General features: G+C 43.1%; 1 protein-coding gene across 6 annotated transcripts in view; it reads left to right on the plus strand.

The window, feature by feature from the left end:
• Nucleotides 1–7,205: 7,205 nt before the first annotated feature.
• Nucleotides 7,206–22,368, plus strand: part of CAPN3 (calpain 3) — a 50,383-nt gene continuing 35,220 nt past the window's right edge. For all 6 annotated transcript variants that reach the window (XM_081507881.1, XM_081507876.1, XM_081507878.1 and 3 more), the window contains exon 1: nucleotides 7,206–7,809. In XM_081507881.1, coding sequence (XP_081364007.1) covers nucleotides 7,501–7,809 — 309 coding nt within the window. In that variant the 5' untranslated portion in view covers nucleotides 7,206–7,500. The remainder of the gene's footprint in view (nucleotides 7,810–22,368) is intronic.

Here is a 22,368-nt window from a genome sequence, read left to right on the forward strand (position 1 = left end):
GTATATCATGTCTTTCCTTTAAGACTTAAATGCCCTGAAATAAGCTGACAAATCAGTTTAAAAACAGAAACTGCTCAAAAGCAATATGGGCAAAGGTAATTCACAGAAGAAATTGAAACAGGCAAAATAAGTATGAAATATGCTCTGCCCTATTAATATTTAAAGAAATTCAAGAAGGGGTACCTGATTGGCCAAGATTAAAATGAAAATGTCTAGTACTGATATTGGCATAGGAGCTAGGCATTCTCATGCATCATTGGAAGAATTAGAATAAGTATAATCTTTCAGGATGGCAATCTGGCAATAGCATCAAAAATTTTAATTTGCATACTTTAACCAAACAACTCCACTTCAGATAAATCAGATGTATTGCTCAGAGCTACTAATTGCAATGTGGTTTATACTGTTGAAAACCAGAAATAAACTGAATGTCCTTTAACAGGAGACTGGTTAAATATAACCCTTTCATACAGTGGACTGTTATGCAACCATTAAAATAACAACCTATATATATCAACATAGAAGTATGTTTTGGATAAAATGTCTACTGAGTGACTTCATTTAAGTAAATAATAAACCAAAATTTGAGGTACCATCCTATACTGTCCAAAATGAGAAGGACATAAAAAACAGGTCTGAGGAACTGTCTCAGATTGAAGGAGGAAATAAAGAGGCTTGACTCCAAATGTGTTCTATCCTGGAACTATAAGGGATATTACTAGGACAGTTGGAAAAATTTGAATGGGATATTTTGATTACATGGTAATTTTCCTAATTTTGAGAATTGCACTATGATTATATACAATTTCCTTGTTTTAGGAAACACATGAAAGTATTGAATGTTAAAGGGTAATGGACGCTCATAGCTCTAACTCACTCTAAAATGGCTCAGAATATAATTTATGTTTGTATGAGAAAAACAGAGACAGAGAAAATCAGAAAAATGTGTTAAAAATGTTACAATTGAAGAATCTGGATGAACCATGTACAGGAACTTCTTATACTATGTTTTCAACATGCCTTAAGTTTTAAACTATTTCAAAGCAAAATTTTAAAAACAAAGGTGCTGGGCCATATCTCCATAGTATCCAGTAGCTGTAAAAAGTTTGATTTCTATTATTGTAAAGGGTTATAAGGTGTGGCATGTAAAATAGGATGAAAAATGGGGTTAAGAATGAACTCCAAGGATTTCCCTGGTAGTCCAGTGGTGAAGAATCTGCCATCCAATGTGGGGGACACAGGTTCTATCCTTGGTCTGGGAAGATTCCACATGCCACAGGGCAACTAAGCCCGTGCACCACAACCACTGAGCCTAGAGCTTATGCTCCTCAACAAGAGAAGCCACCACAATGAGAAGCCCCTGCACTGCAACTAGAGTGTAACCCCTGCTCACTGCAACTGGAGAAAGCCTGTGCACAGCAACGAAGACCCAGCACAGCCAAAAATAAATTAAAAAAAAAAAAAGAAGAATGAACTCCAAACCACTAGGGAGAACAGTATGGAGGTTCCTTAAAACAGTAAAAATAGAATTACCATATGATCCAGTAATCCAACTTCTGAGCATATATCCAGAAAGGATGAAAACACTAATTAGAAAAGATAGGTGCACCTCAATGCTCATAGCAGCGCTGTTTACAATAGCCAAGACATGGAAGCAACCTAAATGACCATCAACAGAGGAATGGATAAAGAAGATGTGGTACATTTATATAATAGAATATTACTCAGCCATAAAAAAGAATTAAATAATGCCATTTGTAACAACATGGGTAGACCTAGAGATTATCAAACTAAGTGAAGTAAATCAGAAAGACAAATATCATATGATATCATTTATATGTGGAATTTAAAAATATGAAACAAATTAGTTTATTTACAAATCAGAAGTAGGCCCGTAGACTTAGAAAACAAACTTAATGGTTACCAAAGGGAAAAGGGGGGTGAGGGGTAAATTAGGAGTTTGAAATTAACAGATGCCGATTACTATATATAAAATAAACAACAAGCACCTACTATACAGCACAGAGAACCATATTCCATATCTTGTTAAAAACCTATAATGGGAAAGAATCTGAAAAAGAATATATGTGTATATATATATATATACACACACACATATTTATGTATGTACATGTATATATATATATTGGACTGAATCACTTTGCTGTATACTTGAAACTAATGCAACATTGTAATCAACTATGTACTTCAATTTAAAAATTTAAAAGAATGAACTCTAGTACAAGAAAATATGTTTATTTCTGATGCAGCAGAACTCTTCAGATCATCAGATGAGCTGCTCCTCACTTGAGAAATGCCAGCCAAGCCAAGTCCTCTACTTCAGGGAACACAAATACCACACTCAGAGCACCAGGCCAGGAGACCTTGCCCCCCCCCCCCCACGCCGCCCCTCTGCCAATGCTGTGGCAACACTGTCTGTGCTTTTACATGTATCTCCCCACAGAGGTCTTGTCTGACTGCAAGGGCTGACCAAGGAGCCTTGCTGTTGCTGCTGCTAAGTCGTTTCAGTCGTGTCCGACTCTGTGCGACCCCATAGACGGCAGCTCACCAGGCTCCACTGTCCCTAGGATTCTCTAGGCAAGAATACTGGAGTGGGTTGCCATTTCCTTCTCCAGTGCATGAAAGGGAAAAGTGAAAGTGAAGTCGCTCAGTCGTGTCTGACTCTTAGCGACCCCATGGACTGTAGCCTACCAGGCTCCTCCGTCCATGGGATTTTCCAGGCAAGAGTACTGGAGTGGGGTGCCATTGCCTTCTCCCCAAGGAGCCTTACATCCTGGTTAACTGAGATTGGCCTATCAGATATATAGGGAATAGCCATAGGGAATTCTGGAGATTGGTATGTGTGCGGAATTCCTTTGCTTTTTCACATCCCTTTTAGTATCAGTGTATCATAATGATAGCAGAAACACAGTCAAAACACTTAAATATTTGGAGTTTAATGGCTTTTAGCTCATAATTGACCATCATACCTAAAAGCTTTCTCAGTAATGGAACTGCTATGGCAACATCAAGCATTCCACTCTGTTTTTAAGATTTCCATTTATCAAATCCTCTGAATGCCCAGCATAATTCTGGGGGTGGGAGAGAGGTGGCACTCTAGACTAAAATAACTTCTCAGCCTAGGGGATAGAAAGCCATCAGCAACTCTCCTGGAAACTTTACAGTCTTAACCATAGACAATGGAGGCCGTATAACTGGCATTCTAGCAGAAATAAAGGAGACATTGGCATCTGATATCAGATCTGCCTGTCTTATGACCAGCCTTGCTAAAGACTGCAGTGTCGCAGCAAGGCCAGCCAGAGCCAGACAGCTGCTTCTCAAAAGTTGTTTTCAGCACGGCTGATGGTGTTAGATTCCACTCCCATCAGAGCTAGGAAAAGGGAAGCCCTGACTATTTATATACAGGAATCCAGAGATCTTATGCCTAATGCAGGTTACTGAAATCTTAGTTTCACATTTACTCTTTCACTGATTATCAGGAGACCCAGGATCTAGCTTGGTTCTGTAGTGAATTGGCAGGGTGATCTTGGCCATGTCATTTAATCCCTCTAGGCCTGGGTTTCCTCTTTCTTTGAGAAAAGAGATAATCTCTAAAATTCTGTGACTTTCCCATGACAACTAAAAATACAATCGATCGCACAAGTTTTCTCACCTCTAAAATGGGATTAATCAAACCTGTAGGGTTGTGTACAGAAGTATTCCATGTGTATGAAAAGAAAAAAATAGTAACTTTGGAGAAACCTGGTAGATACCACCTTTGCCAAGTAATCAAGGTTGATATCACCGGTAATAAAACACATCAGTATTAAGTAACCCCAGGTCTGATTTGATGAGAAGGGCATATAACCTTTGTGATATTCTTCCCCCCAAACCATAACCTCAGTCTAACCACGTGAAAATCAGACAAACTCAAGTTAGGGACATTCTGCCACATACCTGACAAGTACACTTCAAAAGTGCCAAGTCCAGGAGAGACAAAGGCTGTGGAACTGTCAGGGATTGGAGGACACCAAGAAGATGTGACAATTAAATGCAATGCAGATCAGATTCTGCAAAAGAAGAGGAAAAAAAAAAACTACATAGTGGGAACAATGAAAAAAATATAAACATATCTTGTAGTTTAATTAATAGTACCTTACCAACATTCATTTCTGAGTTTTGATCGTTGTACTGTGATTATATAAGGTATAAACATTAAGGGAGGCTATTGAAGGGTATTTGGGAACTCTGTGCTGTCTTTGCAATCCTTTTGTATGTCTAAAATTAATTTAAAAGTTTTAAAAACTGTGTGAAGTAGCTAGCTCACAGTAGGCATGTAATGAGTGGTAGGTGTTCTAATTATAAACAAATTCATTAATTCCAACAGTATTGAGTTAAAGAAATGTTGGTGGGAGACAGTGATACACAATCATTAACTGCCTTGTTGGTTTAACAGGAGTCATTCCAGCCAGAGATACCGCATAACTTAGGCTGAAATGTGTTATAAAACTAGTTCTTCATTCTTTTTTTTTCTTCATTCTTGAATAGGCTTCCAGGAATTGAAATGTGCAGCTGTCTCCATGCTCATTATCTGCCTTTGTTTGTGGGCTCAGATTGGATTTCTCACTGAGAGCATGAGTTTCTACAGCTGTGTAGATGCATAAACCTTGAGTCTGGACCTGCTAATCTGATAGGGGTTTTATACACAACCATCGGTAAAACAAACCGAATACCACCTTACACTCTGTATGTTTGATATTCCCATCCTGCTATGACAAGAGGCTGATCTCCATCACACACCTGTCTTCATTACCCACAGATGGAGCTGGCTTAGACAGTTGAGGAAAGAGGGATCAGCTATGTGTGGCCTGGAGACAGCTCCTCCCCCAGGGGCAAATCAGCCAAGATACTTTAATTGCATTGGCAAAGCAATAAGAAGCAGAAGAAATTTCTTCTCACACAGAAAAGTTTCATTCAACAGATATGCAACATATGTTTATTAAGAGCCTTCTATAGGCTTAACCCTGAGGGTGAAGTCAGTCTTTTTGGAGGCTCTTTTAGTGCAGGCAGGTAGGCACACCATACCTCTGATTGGAGACTGTGACCACACGGTCCTGGGCAGACGCACTCGCTGTACACATGGAAGATGTTTAGTAGATTCTCATAAAGTGAAAGCTGATTTGTACCAATGTCATTCAACCTGGTTTAACCCCAAAATAGTATTAACTTTGGTTCATCTCTAACAGTTGTCAACTACAAACTGGCACTTGCCACGGACACTTGCCATCTACCTCTACAAGGATTAAACCATGTGCTGTTGCAGCTGCTGATGTTCAACGCGCCGTGAAAGGAGTTCAGGGTGGAGAGCAGAAATAAAGCACTGTGCTCCAGTGAGAGAGGAGGGAAGCTAGCAGAACAGGCCTTCAGATAGCTAGATATTTTCAGGAGCCGATTTTATGAGCCCAATTCTCATATCTCTTCACATCTAGAAAAGCACTAAAATCCTTCATGGTAATGACTGTTCCTCATGACTAGCAAAAGCTTTATGAGACTAGCATAAACCTTCTAGAAAAATATGTGCTTGATTGCATGCATTCCCCCTTCCAAAGTCACATATATAGTGACCCTCCCTGCCTCTTTGGAGCAGTGTCCCAGAGCTATCTGAAGTGCTGTCTCCCCAGCTGCAGTCCTCATTTTGCCCAAATAAAAATTTAACTTGCAACTCTGATACTGTGCATTTTTTTTTAAGTTGACACAATAACAACATTTATTATGTTCTTAAGACAATCCTGGCACTATTTTAAATGTTTTACACAATTTGTTTAGTTTTTACAACTCAATAACAGAAGGACTACCATTATACCCATTTTATAGGCAAGAAGACTGAGACATCAGATGAAAGGAAGAAGTAACCTAGTTAATCATGGAGAAGGGAATGACAACCAACCCCAGTATTCTTCCCTGGAAAATCCCATGGACAGAGGAGCCTGGCGGGCTACAGTCCATAGGGTCACAGAGTTGGACATGACTGAGTGACTAACACACACAATCCACCTACAGCTGCACAGGCACAGCAAGGGAGCAGAAAACCTAGACTTTGAATCTAGACATCAGCTTCAGATGCTCCCTCCTCTGTTCTACTCTTCAAGAGTAGCAGTAAAGACCCCTGGGCTTTTCCTTGGAGGGATGGGAAAATAAGCTCATGGTTCCTATAAGCTGCAACTCCAGACCCAGGGCTCCTCAAAACTGCAACCCTGGGGATCATGACCCTGGTAATTCTCCCAATTCCCGCTGTCACTTTCCCACTTCTCTCATAGCCTCTAGACTTGGGGTGATGAGGTGGTCACATGGGGACAGGTGGGACTGCTTTCTGGGACTAGTTTCCACTCAGCCACACTTGGAATGTGGCCATCTCCTCACAGCCTGGGTAGCAGCTACCATGAGCAGAAGACAAGGTGGAGGCCAGGCAGGCAATTCCCTTCCCCAGAGCCACTTGTGCCCGAAGCCACCTCTTTAGGTATCACATGGCAGGACTTGACAGCCAACCTGGCTCACTATCCAATTCCAACTTCTGACTCAGATGCCTAATGTGGCACGCCTGAATATGCTGTGCTTAGGTGCACTTTTTGTAGAGGATTTGGTCCCAGTGTTGATTTTGGGAGGTGGGGAGAGACAAGCGATGCCTAGGTCAAGAAGAGACAGGGATTTATTTTCTCTGCTGAGTGGCATTTTCCACCCAGATGGTTTTACTGAACGCTGACATCAGAACATTCTAGAAGAGATACCAAATAAAGTCGAATAATGTTCTGATATCCTAGAATTTTTAAAAGTAAAAACCATGTTCTCAAAAATGCCTCGAATATTCTCCTAGAATTCAGTATCTCACATCCACACTTGCTAGCTTTTCTCAATATTGTTCTCCATTAATCTGGTGGCCAATAGTTTGGTAGTCTGTCAATTCAATACTGCATCTGCCATTCTTTGCTAATTTTCAGTTTCAACTTACTCAAATATTCCCCTTTCATTTCCTGACAACATTAGCACTTCATGGCAACACAGGGACATCCCTGACCAGGTCCTTCTCTCTCTACCACGCAGTCTAGCTGCACCACTACCCTCTCTCTTGCTCTCATACTCATGATCTTCCTTCATGTCTATTTTTGGTCTTCCTGGCTCAAGCTTCTCTGGGCCACTGAAACACAACCCTCACTCCCTTTCTCTCCCTCTGGTATGTATGCTGCTGGTAGGAGCCCCCCAGGTAAAAACTGCTGCAGAAATCCTTTAGGGCTCCTTCCTCAGGAAAACTGATGGCTTCTGGACCACAGCTCAGTTTTTAAGCTGGATGACCTTCTGATGGGTTTTAAACTTCGAATTGGATGTGGACATTTTTCTTTCCGATGACAGAATCACTGGAACTTCCCCTTTGCAGTTGCTTCCTTTCCTTAAAGGTAGCTGAATCTTGCTGTCTTTAAAAACCTTTTCTTTCCAAATTTGCCTGCCATGCCGACCGTCATTAGCGCCTCTGTGGCCCCACGGACAGGGGCTGAGCCCAGATCCCCAGGGCCCATTGCCCAGGCAGCCCAGGGCAAGGGCACCGAGGCAGGGGGTGCAAACCCAAGTGGCATCTACTCAGCCATCATCAGCCGCAATTTTCCCATTATTGGGGTGAAAGAGAAGACATTTGAGCAGCTTCACAGGAAATGTCTGGAAAAGAAGGTTCTTTTTGTGGATCCTGAGTTCCCACCAGATGAGACCTCTTTGTTTTACAGCCAGAAGTTCCCCATCCAGTTTGTCTGGAAGAGACCTCCGGTGAGTAGCTGACTGCTTGCTGCTTGGGTTTTTTTTCCCTCAGAGAAAACCTCCTACTCAGCACCACCCCACAGCATAGCTCATGGGGGCACGGGGCACAGGGCACTGGGTGGAGGATCCTGGAGCAGCTCCATGGGGCTCTGTCCTCAGGGGAGGAGGGCACATTCTCACTCCTTGCTCTCTTTCTGAAAAAAATCTTGTTTTTTTACGAAAGCAATTGAAACTCAATTTAATTCACCCTATAAAAAGGAAATATTCCTTTCCCAGAACAAATTCCAAACTGGAATATCCCAACAACTTCCAAAATTCTGACCTGGAGAGGAGTCCAGATCTACTCTCTGTTGGATGTCCTGCATCTTATTAGGATTTTTTTCACTCTCTCCCTAAAGGGTGAAAATTGTGATGTTCATTTTAGTTTGCCAGTGGCCATGTTGTTCTGAAATATAGAGTCCTGAAAAGAGGAGAGTGGCAGTGAAGACTACTTTTTCAAGCACAAAATGTTAGGATTAGAAGGAGAAACCCTAGCCATCATTTGTCCTCACCTCCTGAATGAGGAAATAAAGACACACCACAGCAAAGCCTATTCAGGACATGCATGACAGCCTGGATGAAAACCCTTTCTTTCTTAATGGCTCTTCCAGCCTCTGGCTTCCATGTACAGTGATCTACTAGAAGGCAAGTCACATTTCCCAGGCTTCCTTCTCTGATCACACCTCTGGCATGACCCTTTCTTTAATTCAATAAATATTTTTGAACATCTTCTAGAGCCAGAAACTAGGCAAGCAACTGAGGAGTCAGCGTAAATAAGAAAACAAAAATTTCTGGTCTCCTGCAGCCAAGAGTCCTGGGGGCAAGACATGCTTTGAGCAAGATGGACAAGTTTCAGGAGACAACATTCAGGGTGCTATGGGATCAGAAGGCAAGGAAAGTTGACCTAGGCCAGAGACAGAGAGCCCCTCCTGAGGAACCCATGTTATCTGAGTGCTGTTTATTAGCTTCATCAGGTTAAACTGGATAGGCTTCGCTGTAGTGTGTCTTTATTTCCTCATTCAGAAGGTGAGGACAAATGATGGCTAGGGCTTCTCCTTCTAATCCTAACATTTTGTTCTTGAAAAAGTGATCTTCACTGTTACTCTCCTCTTTCCAGGGCTCTGTATTTCAGAACCACATGGCCACAGGCAAACTAAAAAGAAGCATTGGGGCCCGGTGCTATTCATGAGCCATGTGTTTCTTTTTAACCTGAGATGAAATAGCCAGCAACCCTGTCTTCACGCTGTGGGTTCCACAAGGGCCCTACTCCTCACCTGCTGGTTCTGTGGTGAGGTCCATGACTGTCTTGAGGGCCCTCGGTTTAGAAGAGAGGATTGGAAAGAACTTCCTTCCCCAACCCAGCCACTGCCCTGCTGCCAGGGCACTGGGACACATCACATCCCTGCTGAAATATCTTCAACTATGCCACTCTCCCTAGCGCCCCCCCCCCGCCCGGCGCCCACCCGCAGGCCTTGAGATCAGTCCAAACTCCCTACCTGGGGGATTGCCTCTTCTCCAGCCAGCCTGGCCTCCCTGTCCATCTCTCCTTCACCCCCTCCCCTGGACCCTGACACACTCAGCTGCTCTGTTATCCCAAGTCTTCTCATACCTCTCAGCCTTTGCTCAAGCTGTCTGCCATGCCTTTCTTGTTTTTATCTGCTTTGTTCTTCCTTATCCTCGCTGTAAAACCCGCTCAGGTATCACTTCCTTCCAGCTTTCTCACGTCCATTCCCATCAGCTGAGAGAGGGAGCATTCTCATTCCTCTTCGGAGCCCCTCACTCAGCAAAGCACCTGGCCCACAGTAGGCACTCAGCTGCTGGTGGTGAATGAAAACCCACATCACAGAGCATTGACCTCTGAGAGAGGACAGTCCTGTGTTCCAACCTAATAGTTCCTAAAAACATTTTCTAACAGTACTGCAGAGACAAAAACCCAAAAACTTACAAATACTGCTTTTAGTGAAATTGTTGGTGGATTTTAGGTTTAAAACTTAGACCTACACATTAATAAAAATGCTTTAAATGGGTCTGTTATGCTCTAGGCCCTAGAAGGGTCGCAAAACAAACTGTCATTGTCAGTGTGAAAGGAAGGCCATGAGAAGCCTTGTCCTAAATTGTGCTCCCACTACCGCTACCACCCCAAGTCCGGAACTTTGTACCATCTCTAAAGGTCCAGATAGCAAAGCCCAGTCTCTGTTAAAATGTCCCTGTTTCCTCTGAGGTTAAGTTTTGGGGAACACTGCCTCTTGGGTTCATTGGTATAAGCTAGAATACAGAATTAGAGATGGTCAGCCTTGGAATATCTTGGAGATGTGATCCAGCCCCTTCACTTACAAGTGAAGTGATTAAGGTCCAGAAAGGGCATGTGATTTATTTACAGTCACACAGCAACGAGATTGAGACTGAACTACTGCCTTGAGTAGAACTTCTGAAATGTCAAGCACTTCTTGGAGGCATAAGTTTTCCGTGCATCTCATAGATGTAATGACCTTTGTCAGGCTCAGATAGTCTGAAAAGGGGACTATATCCTATGAGAGGCCCTTCCTGCTTTTACTGTCAAAAGTGCAGAGTCAGTCAACACCAATCTGAATTTTTATTCACAATCAAGTATTGCTTATTACAATCAGATGGTGATGATGATGATAAAGGGAGAATTCCTCATGACGAACTATGATTCTAGTTAAGATAAACAGCTGCACGTCAACCTTTTCCTCTTAAAAGAAGAGAGACACAGGCCACCGCACCCTCCTGCAATCTCTCCTCACCCTCGTCCCAGGCACAGCCTCACTGCCTCTCCCCTTCTAATAGAGAGCATCACACACTGAGTCTCCAAACCAAACAATCTGATTTCCTCCAGGCTTCACTTAACAGCATCTATTTCTAGGATCAGAAAGCAACCAAACCTTACACCACTTCCCAATTGTTAAGCCAAATTTTCTTCATGACAAACCCCCAGACAGAGAAGAATGGCTCTAGAAAAGGCTTCTGGGAGACTGATAGCTCTTGCCCAGTATCACTGGGGACAGGTGTGGGGTGAAACCTGTGTTCCACTCCATGCGGTGGGGGCTGCAGTCACACAACATTCCTGGCCTCTCTCCTCCCCTGGGGGTGGGGCGAGCAGGGAGGGTGGGTTCATAAAGGGAACACGACCTGTGAAGCCCAACACTTTCCTTTCTTTTTCCTCCTGGGAACAAGCTACTTGCTGTTCCTTGTGGCAAGTTTCCCAAAGGCAGGTCCCTGAGGGGAGTCCTCAGACTCCCTGAGACTCATACATACTGGCGAATAGTATGATCACAATTAACCCTAAGAGCTCACCACAACAATAACTATTCTAAGTGCTTCCATATGTTAACTCATTTCATCTTCACAACAACCCTGAGAGGTGAGTACTGTTATTGTCCCCAGGCATTCTGGCTATAGAAACTTAACTCTTAGCAACAAAATCTATCTAATTGTGGGCTTTAGAAGCCAAGATCAGACTTATGAACAATATATGTAGCATTTTCGACTCCCACTTGCCTTACATATTTGATTCATTTATCCATTGGTTCAAAACTCAGGGAGAAGGCAATGGCAACCCACTCCAGTACTCTTGCCTGGAAAATCCCATGGACAGAGGAGCCTGGTAGGCTGCAGTCCATGGGGTCGCGAAGAGTCGGATTCGACTGAGCGGCTTCACTTTTACTTTTCACTTTCATGCATTGGAGAAGGAAATGGCAACCCACTCCAGTGTTCTTGCCTGGAGAATCCCAGGGACGGCGGAGCCTGGTGGGCTGCCGTCTATGGGGTCGCACAGAGTCGGAAACGACTGAAGCGACTTAGTAGTAGTAGTAACTGGTGCATCACTTCATGGCAAATAGATGGGGAAACTGTGGAAACAGTGGCTGATTTTATTTTGGGGGGCTCCAAAATCACTGCAGATGGTGATTGCAGCCATGAAATTAAAAGATGCTTACTCCTTGGAAGGAAGGTTATGACCAACCTAGACAGCATATTAAAAAGCAGAGACATTACTTTGTCAACAAAGGTCCGTCTAGTCAAGGTTATGGTTTTTCCAGTGGTCATGTATGGATGTGAGAGTTGGACTATAAAGAAAGCTGAGCGCTGAAGAATTGATGCTTTTGAACTGTGGTGTTGGAGAAGATTCTTGAGAGTGCCTTGGACTGCAAGGAGATCAAACCAGTCCATCCTAAAGGAGATCAGTCCTGGGTGTTCATTAGAAGGACTGATGTTGAAGCTGAAATTCCAATACCTTGGCCACCTGATGCAAAGAACTGACCCATTTGAAAAGACCCTGATGCTGGGAAAGATTGAGGGCAGGAGGAGAAGGGGACGGCAGAGGATGAGATGGTTGGATGGCATCACCAACTCAATGCACATGTGTTTGGGTGGACTCTGGGAGTTGGTGATGGACCGGGAGGCCTGGTGTGCTGCGGCTCGTGGGGTCGCAAAGAGTCGGACACAACTGAGCGACTGAACTGAACTGAACCGAACTGGTGCCCAGGGATGTATGTTGCCCTCTGCATGCCCTCGGCCTTTTATAAGCTGTGTGACTTTGGTCAAATCACTATTTGTCTCTATGCCTCATTTTCCTTTATAAAATAGGAAATGATACCATAAAAAAAAAACAAAAAACCTCAGACACAGAAGTGGGGTGTCATTTACTGGGTTCTCCACAAGCCACAAAAGGAACTGGGCAGTGTCTTAGGGGTTTGGGGCCCTGGAAGCAGCAGGCCCTGTGAGCTGGAGGTAGAATGGGAGAGAGGCTAAGAGCCCAGTCCTGACCCCGGGTTAAATTCTGACCCTGATATATAACACTTGGGTAATCTTGATCACGTACTCTTCTCTTTGCCTGTCACTAATTCCCCCATCAGAAAAATGAGGAATAATCCCAATAAAAGGACCCATCTCACAAGGTTGCTGTGAAGATTGAGTTAATCCACACCAAAGACTTACAGGTGCCTGGCATGTGGCGGAGGCCCATGAATTTAAAATGCTCCCAATATGACTAGATGTGCAGCCTCTAAAAAGGGCAATGTCAGAAACATCTTTCCTGCTTCATTTGTGTCTAGACCAACAAGATACTAGTCACAGTAATGTATTTGAGTACTCTGTGCCTGATCTAAATGAAGTGGTCTATCTACTGTGAGGATTTATGTGTGAACCATCCCCTGTGGGCAGGCAACTGCTTGTCCTTTTGGGCAATTCCAGTCATCCCCCCATCAAATACAAAAGTGCGTTTGATTGTGAAATGTGAGTGCATCATGGAAGTGTGAAGGGGACCACATAATGGGGGATCACAATGCCCTGGGGAACATGGCTGCTCACTCAGCATTTGGCTCTAACAACCTGGGGACTAAGGAGGTGAGCACATGTTCCCATTTCCCCATCTGCTTTTGCCTCGTGCATTCCAGGTTATTTCTCCATACTCTCCTGCAATCACTGTTAAAATCAGGGACAACTTAGATCCCTTTTGCTTTTGGAGGGGAGAGGCATGAGGGGCCAGCTACAAGACCTTGTGCAACTGGTGCCCTCCTTACCCTTGGGAATGTGGGATCCCCAATCACTCCACAGTGACCCAGAGGCCCATGAGGGAATTCTCCCTTGGGAAGCAGCATCTCCCTTCCTGGTGCCTCTGCCCTTCCTGGTGCCTCTACCTTCTAGGCCAAGGTCCCTCCATAGGCAAGTTGACTCATCCTCTTGTGGCGTAGGGCACAGGGTTCTGTGTGGTGCAAACCCTCCAAGTCAGCTCAGCTCACTAAGGCCTCCAGCAACGGGGACTGGCAACATGTTCCTGAGCCTCCCTTGTCTCTGACCCTAGACAGAGTTTCCTTTCAGTAAATTCCATCTCATTCCAGCCCCACCCTAACCTGGATCCCAGAGAAGGAGGGATCAACTCTATTTGGGAGCCAGGTTAAGTCAGACTTCACGTTAAACTGCATTTGATGGATTCAGCCTCAGTGTCTCTTGGCTCTGCCAGGAGAGGTTATAGCCTATTTGGGCCTCCCATTCACAGCTGAGGTCAAAACTGCTTCACTGACATGCTACTATTGCTCTTCAGTTGCTCTTGAAGTCTGACTCTTTGAGACCTCATGGACTGAAGCCCACCAGGCTCCTCTATCCATGGGACTTCCCAGGCAAGAATATTGGAGTGGGTTGCCATTTCCTTTTCCTGGGGATCTCCCCAACCCAGGGATCAAATCTGTGTCTCTTGCTTGGCAGGCAGATTCTTTACTGTCTGAGCCACCAGGGAACCAACCCCTCATTGATATACAGCCACCTCTAATTTATCCCTTCAGCTTTTCCCCTAGGAAATCTGTTTTCCCTTCCTCCTCTGCCCTCTGAGCTCCTAGGGTTGACAGCTGGGATTCTGCATTTTCCCTGAGCCACTTTCTGCTCAGCTTTCTTTGTTTCCACTGGCTCTTGGGAGTTAGGGAAATTAACCACCGTTCCCTGATCTCCAGATCTAGTGCTCTATAATTTGCTGGCAGTAGCTGGGCCTCTAGCCATAGGCTGCCCAGTTACCTTTTCCTCTCAGGTCCTATTCCTATGCCATCTATTCAGGGCCCAACCCTTTGCCAATTTAGAGCTGGGTCTCAGCTTCACCCACCTGTCTCTGGTGTATGCCTTCCCTCTAACCTGTTATTATTATTACAGCCCCATATCCAGTTGTGCTTTGCCCTGCTAGTCTAACCTGGCTCTCAGCCTTGCTCTTCTGCACTCCTTGGGTCAGTTGCTTCCCTCTCTCTGCCTAGACCTGAGGAAACTTCTTTTCCAGACAGACAGAAGTCCGTTTGTACTCTGAACAGGCAACTTTGTCTCCTTAGAGTTCCAAACCTGAAAATTTCTTGAATTACACTCTTTTTAAGGATAGAGTTTAGATAAGTTTTCCAAGCTGTAATTTATCATGAACCATCTTTCACCAAGTCTAGAAGATTCTGATGCTGGTACTTTCTTGATCTTATCAGAAGGTATCCCCGGAAGGTCACAACCACCACCCAGCTGAATGCAATTAAAGGAAGTTTCTAATTTAAGATGCGTCACAATTTCAGGAATATTAAAATATGGGGGGGGGGTGCCTTTAGAATAGAGAAATAAGACAAATAAGACCCCTTTTCTCCTAAACTCAGAGTTTTGCCATCCCTTTCATACTTCTCTTCCCAAATCAGTTCTTTCTCCTGGGCTCCTATCATCCTGAATCCAACCCCTGAAGCTGGACTTTGCTGCTGTCTGTCTGACCTGGTCTCCTGCCCCTTCCCAAGTCCCCACTATTCAGGCAGAACTAACTTCTCCCTCTCCCAAGCTGTTACACCAGACAAAATTTTAAAATAAAATAGGACTTCCCCGGTGGTCTAGTGGGCTTCCCTGGTAGCTCAGCTGGTAAAGAATCCACCTGCAATGTGGGAGACCTGGGTTCGATCCCTGGGTTGGGAAGATACCCTGGAGAAGGGAAAGGCTACCCACTCCAGTATTCTGGCCTGGAGAATTCCATGACCTGTGGTCCAGTAGTTAGGAATCCATGCTTCCAATGCAGGGAGCACGGGTTCAATCTCTGGTTGGGGAACTAAGATCCCACATGCTGCATGGCTCGTCAAAAACTAAACTAAACTAAAATAAATCATTACATTCTTCAGGTTAGGTCTTGTTACCACCACAAAATTATCTTTGATTATTTTATACACGTTTATCCAAATGTGCTTTTATATGTGAATCCTCAGCATGGTTGAATCTTCAGCTTCTCTCTTCAGGAGGAAAACACCCAAGGAAAATGTAGGAAGATTCTTGTAATCACAGGAAGGGGGCTGGACATGGTTGTTTTCTGGGGGGAAAAAAGAAAAAAAAATGCTGATTTACTCACAAGAGGAAGGAGAGCTAGAACAGAAACCAAAGTGGGGTGGGGGAAGCAACAAGGTAGGAGGCTTCACCTGCCAGGGTCATCCCCCCCACTTGACCTGAACCTCAAAGATCCCTTTATTGATGAACTTGTGAAATGCTGGAGGCAAGTATGTGACTTTTCTCAGTAAAGGATGGAAGTTAGTGTTTAGATTTCACAAGCTGGATTGGGCCAGCACACCCGCAAATCAGAATGTGGAAAGCACAGGAATGGGGAAAGGAGAGAAGCATAAAGAAGCAAGTGGGGGCAAGGAGGGCCTGACCTCTCAGAGGCTGTGAGTGGGGATTCAAGATCTCCAAGGAACCACGAGGCCTCAGCTCACACCCGGGAAGCATTCTACTTTTTAAAAAATATGACATTTCTTTACCATTTTCATCCAAACTTCAGATTTAAATAATCACAATAGAACTTTTAGAAGTGTATTATATACCCCCAGAGCACCAGGAATATATAGTATATATTATACAGGAGTATAAAAACTGCTATTAAAAACTCCTTATAAATCATAGAATTGAAAATGTTTGGAACTACTGCTTTCCACCACTCTAGGTGGAGGGGCTTCTTTCCTGATTTTAAGGTTTTGAAGGGAAAACGAAGTCCCCAGCTCCTTCCTGCATTAACCTTTCATAGTCTGAAAGTTCATCCTTATTTCTAGCCAGAACTTTTCCGGCCACAATTTTACCACATTATATCTGGCTCTGACCCAGCAGACAGTGAAACAGAGTCATCTGATTTCCTCTATATAGTAATTTTCTCTATTTGTGAATAATGCCATCCTTATTTTAGTTGCTTCAGATCAAATCATCATAAAATTCCTCTGACTCTAGAGAAATGTGGTTTTTCCCTCTCTGGAGATGTCAATGCTATATGATCCATGATTAGTTGACCCTTAGGACTTCTTTATTTGTGAATTCACTTACTCACTGAAATTTATTTGTAACCCCTAAGTCAATATCCATAGGGCTTCTTCAGTCATTTGCTGACATGTGTAGGGCAGTGAAAAATTTGTCTCCCTCCATACACGTCCCTAGCTGAAGTCAGACAAGGTGACTCTCTGCCTGCTAGTTTCAGCTCTCAGACTGTAAACAAGAGTCCTTCTCATAGTCTGTTTGGTGTTATGTTTTTTCACATTTCTATACTTTTTATTGATGATTTTTTTTTAATATGCTCCCCACGTGCTGTGTTGAAGTACTATTTAGTGTTCTAAAGTGCAAGAAGGCTGTGATGTGGGATGTGTGATTAGGGAGAAAATACATGTGTTAGATAAGCTTCATTCAGGCATGAGCTATGGTGCTGTCAGTTCCAAATGAATTAATAACACATATTAAATAAGGTATCTTTAAACAGAAACACATAAAATAAGGTTGTATATTGATGGGTTGATGAAAATCTTGTGATCAGAGACTCCCAGGAATCTAATGCTGTATTTCCACCAGGTGTGATGTCTCAATATTCACTAACTGAACATTCACCGTGAATTTATAGAACGTAACTACCATGAATAATGAGAATCAACTCTCTTCCTATGTTCTCTCTATTCCTGAGGATCACAGCTTGAAATAATACCCTATGAACAGTGTGATCAATGTTTTAAAAGACGTATCTGTTGCAGTCATTATTCTTTTTGATGTTCAAATTGTCCCATCTTCAGACAGTGTTGCCTGTATCACTTGACATGACATCATTCATCTTCAACTGCTTCCTTGTTTTCTGGCCACAACAAAAAGTCCCAGGCTCATCTTGTACATTCTTGCTCTAGAACCTGGAATGAATCATTTCTTTAAGGAGCCTGGTTCCTTTTAGCCTGAACTGGAGTTAAAGAAAAGGAGTGAAATGTAGAACACAGCTGACCATTGACTTCCTAGGACCCTGTGCTTGCCCTTTACATCAGCACCCTGGATTTGGAAGCTTTCTGACAACCTGTCAGGACATCGGAGGTCTCTTGCTCTAATGACTGTTGCCACTGCCCATCGCCGCTAAAATTAACTCTACCCTGTGTGACTTCCTTACCGGGGTGTCACGTGACCTGAGTTACTCAATTCTGAAAAGAAGAAATCCTAGTTTGGCACAAAGTAAATTTACTCCATTCCAGTGTGAGAAGAGAGGGAGGAGGCAGAGTCATAGGGACACCGAGGCTCTGTCCCTGGGTCTAGGACCCAGTCACTGTGCAGCTGCTTCTCTCAGGATTAGTATGTTTCCAGTGAACCTGGCTGGGAAGAGGTCTTCTTGTAATCTGTTTTAGTGTCATCACCTGTCAGACAGTTTAGAGAGAAGTTGCGTCACTGGACTAGCCATAAAGAGGAAGAATTGGGGGCATGGTGCTGAGTGGTTGAGTCAGATGGATTTAGAAGCAAACAGATCTGGTCTGAACCCTGACTCTGTCCCTAGCAAGTCACATAAAGTTTCCAAGCTTTTAGTTTCTTTTCTATAATGCAGATAGTGATATTCTAATCAAATGGCTGTTCTGAGCCAGTATCCATAAAGTCCAAGTAGGTGCTCAAGGTAAGGCAGCAGTTACTATCAGGATAGGCAGCAAAGGGAGTGCACATGCTTTCAAGTCAAAGAAACTGCATTCATATCCCAGCTCCACCTTTTACCACTGTGACCTCAGGCAAGTTACTGACCTTTCCCAGGTCTTGATTTCCTCACCTGTGAAAAGAAAATCAAAGTTCCTACTTTCATAGAGTTGTTGTAAGGATTAAATGAGATACTGTATATGACTTGCTTAGCACAATGAATCAAGAAGTACTGATGATGGCAATTGAAAGGCAAAATGAGGTACCCAATTGAGAGTCAGCCCTCTCTCTAAACAGAAATCAGTCATCAGAGCACCATCCTGGAGTGTGGATGGGGGCCATGAGTGTCAGTGAAAGTGACAATCCTATAAATAATTTTTAGGACTGCTACCCATTATATCCCATAAGACAGCAGCTTTTCCCAGAAGTCATAATGGGGACAGGACTCTAGACATCATGGGAGGAATAAGCTGAAATAACTCAGCAGTATTATGCTGCAAATGGGAGGGACAGAGACAGAAATAGCTAAGAAATGTACTAGAAGATGCATTTTGTTGATTATGAACAAGGAAGAGAATTGTCCCTAATTCATGTAGCTCTTGAACATTTCTTATCTTTATTGTTTTGTTGTTGTTTAGTCGCTCAGTCACGTCCAATTTTTTGGGACCCCATGGACTGCAGCACGCCAGGCTTCCCTGTCCATCACCAATTCCTGGAGCTTTCTCAAACTCATGTCCATTGAGTCGGTGATGCCATCCAACCGTCTGACCCTCTGTCATCCCCTTCTCCTCCTGCCTTCAATCTTTCCCAGCATCAGGGTCTTTTCTGAGGAGTCAGTTCTTCACATCAGGTAGCCAAAGTATTGGAGCTTCAACTTCAGCATCAGTCCTTCCAATGAATATTCAGGACTGATTTCCTTTAGGATTGACTGGTTTGACCTCCTTGCAGTCCAAGGGATTCTCAAGAGCCTTCTCCAACACCACAGTTCAGAAGCATCAGTTCTTTGGCGCTCAGCTTTCTTTATGGTCCAAGTCTCACATCCACACATGACTAGTGGAAAAACCATAGCTTTGATAGACAAACCTTAGTTAGTAAAGTAATGTCTGCTTTTTAATATGCTATCTAGGTCGGTCATAGCTTTTCTTCCAAGGAGCAAGCATCTTTTAATTTCATGGCTGCAGTCACCATTTGCAGTGATTCTGGAACCCAAGAAAATAAAGTCTGTCACTGTTTCCATTGTTTCCCCATCTATTTGCCATGAAGTGATGGGACTGAATGCCATGATCTTAGTTTTTTGAATGTTGAGTTTTAACCCAGTGTTTTCACTCTCTTCTTTCACTTTCATCAAGAGGTTCTTTAGTTCTTCTTCACTTTCTGCCATGAGGGTGGTGTCATCTGCATATCTGAGGTTACTGATATTTCTCCTTGCAATCTTGATTCCAGCCTGTGTTTCATCCAGCCCAGCATTTCACATGATGTACTCTGCATAGAAGTTAAATAACCAAGGTGACATGTACAGCCTTGTTGTACTCCTTTCCCAATTTGGAACCAGCCCATTGTTCCATGTCCAGTTCTAACTGTTGCTTCTTGACCTGCATACAGATTTCTCAGAAAGCAGGTAAAGTGGTCTGGTATTCCCATCCCTTTAAGAAGGTTCCACAGTTTGTTGTGATTCACACAGTCAAATGCTTTGCCATAGTCAATAAAGCAGAAGCAGATGTTTTTCTGGAATTCTCTTACTTTTTGTATGATCCAGTGAATGTTGGCAATTTGATCTCTGGTTCCTCTGCCTCTTCTAAATCCTGCTTGAACAGCTGGAAGTTCTCAGTTCATGTACTGTTGAAGCCTAGCTTGGAGAATTTGGAGCATAACTGTGTTGGTGTGTGAGATGAGTGCAGTTGGGCGGTAGTTTGAACATTCTTTGGCATTGCCTTTCTTTGGGATTGGAATGAAAACTGACCTTTTCCAGTCCTGTGGCCACTCCTGAGTTTTCCAAATTTGCTGGCATATTGAGTGTAGCACTTTCACAGCATCATCTTTTAGGATTTGAAATGGCTTAACTAGATTCCATCACCTCCAGTAGCTTTGTCCGTAGTAATGATTCCTAAGGCCCACATGACTTCATATTCCAGGATGTCTGGCTCTAGGTGAGTGATCACACCATCGTGGTTATCTGGGTCATGAAAATCTTTTTTGTATAGTTCTTCTGTGTATTCTTGCCACCTCTGCTTCTGTTAGGTCCATACCATTTCTGTCCTTTATTGTGCCCATCTTTGCATGAAATATTCCCTTGGTATCTCTAATTTTCTTGAAGAGATCTCTAGTCTTTCCCATCCTATTGTTTTCCTCTATTTCTTTGTATTGTTCACTGAAGAAGGCTTTTTTCTCTCTCCTTGCTATTCTTTGGAACTTTGCATTCAAATGGGTATATCTTTCCTTTTTTCCTTTGCCTTTCGCTTCTCTTTTCTTCTCAGCTATTTGTTGTCTCTTCTCAGACAACTATTTTGCCTTTTTGCATTTCTTTTTCTTTGGAATGGTTTGGATCACCACCTTCTGTACAATGTCACGAACCTCCGTCCATAGTTCTTCAGGCACTCTATCAGATCTAATCCTGTGAGTCTATTTGTTACTTCTACTGTATAATCGTAAGGGATTTGATTTAGATCATACCTGAATGGTCTAGTGGTTTTCCCTACTTTCTTCAATTTAAGTCTGAATTTTGCAATTAGCTAAGTGAACAATATTTACCCAATTATACTAAAGTAAATACTGATTTTTAATTTCTCTAAAATTTATGACATTATTTTGGGAAGATGATGGGCAGAGCAGAATGTGAGAAACTTAAACCTCCTTCCCCCAAGTAGGAACTCTATTGATACTTTCTAAAGATAGTAAATTAAAAAGTAATAATATAAGCATATTATTTAAAAACATAGAGGTAAATATCAGAAAAAGTAGCTAAAAGAATTAAAAGTGGCTGCCTCTGAGGTGAGGGATTTGCAGGGCAAGAGACTGATCTTCCTCTAGGTAACTTCTGTTTGATTTTTTTAAAACTTTATTCATGTATAAACCAAATAAAAATAAAATTATTTCTTAAAAAAAAAAACTGACCTCAAAAAGTATTTTGAGGAAATTTCCAGGCAGTTCAGGGTTAGGTCTTCAGGCTTCCACACTGCAGGGGGCAGAGTTTTGATCCGTGGTCAGGGACCACATGCTGCTGAGCAATGGCCAAAAATAAAAAATAGTAACGATAAACTTTAAAAAATAATAATAAATTTAAAAAATTATTTTGAGCTATTATAGTATTCTGTAAAACTAATGCGATAGTTTCAAACACTAGTGAACATAGAATCTCCATGTGTGTTTATTTAAATTGCAGAGTCCCTGACCCCTTCCAAGAGGATGTGAATCCTTAGGTCTGGAGTGAGCCCTGGGAATCTGCATTTTTAACTGGCATCCCAGGTGATTCTGATGTAGGTAGTCCAGAGACCACACACTGAGAAACATGTAGTAGATGAAGACTGATGAGCCCGCACAAATGGACAGGGAGATGCATCCTCCTGATGGACAGGCTGCTAGAACAGAGTTTCCACCCGGGCCAGCTCCTTGTACTCACACTCAAACTGCCCTTTTGAGCATGGTGAAATTTTGAAAAAGCCGAGATTTCTTGTGAATATAATTATGACACACATTTATCCTCCTTCCGGGTCCACCCTGTTCTCTGCCTCAAAGGTCTTGAACTCACAACAGTGTGTGTCGGTTCACAGCCACTGGAACCCACTTTCCCAGGGACTTTCATCCGAGGTCAAGCTACCTACCCTCTAGGTTCCTCTCACAGATTAGAGTCCTGAAATGATCAGTCAACGTCTTTGGGGGGATGGGGCAGGGACATCAGGAGAATGAAGGCTTCATTAACCTCAGACAATGGCCCGGAGCAGATTCCTCCTATGCATTCAGCAGCCTGTATAGGATTAGTGTATACAGCATGTTTCTAAGGCCCCATGCTATATCCCATTGGCAGCCAGTGTTAAAGGCCTGAATGCCTTTTGCTGAGGCAGGGTAAGCCTCCCTGTAACTATATTTTCTCTTTTTAAAGAAAGAATCCCAGCAAGGCTGATG

Source organism: Giraffa tippelskirchi, chromosome 7 (genome assembly GCF_054371585.1).
Source record: "Giraffa tippelskirchi isolate mGirTip1 chromosome 7, T2T-mGirTip1v1.2.pri, whole genome shotgun sequence".
Taxonomy (NCBI): Eukaryota; Metazoa; Chordata; class Mammalia; order Artiodactyla; family Giraffidae; genus Giraffa; species Giraffa tippelskirchi.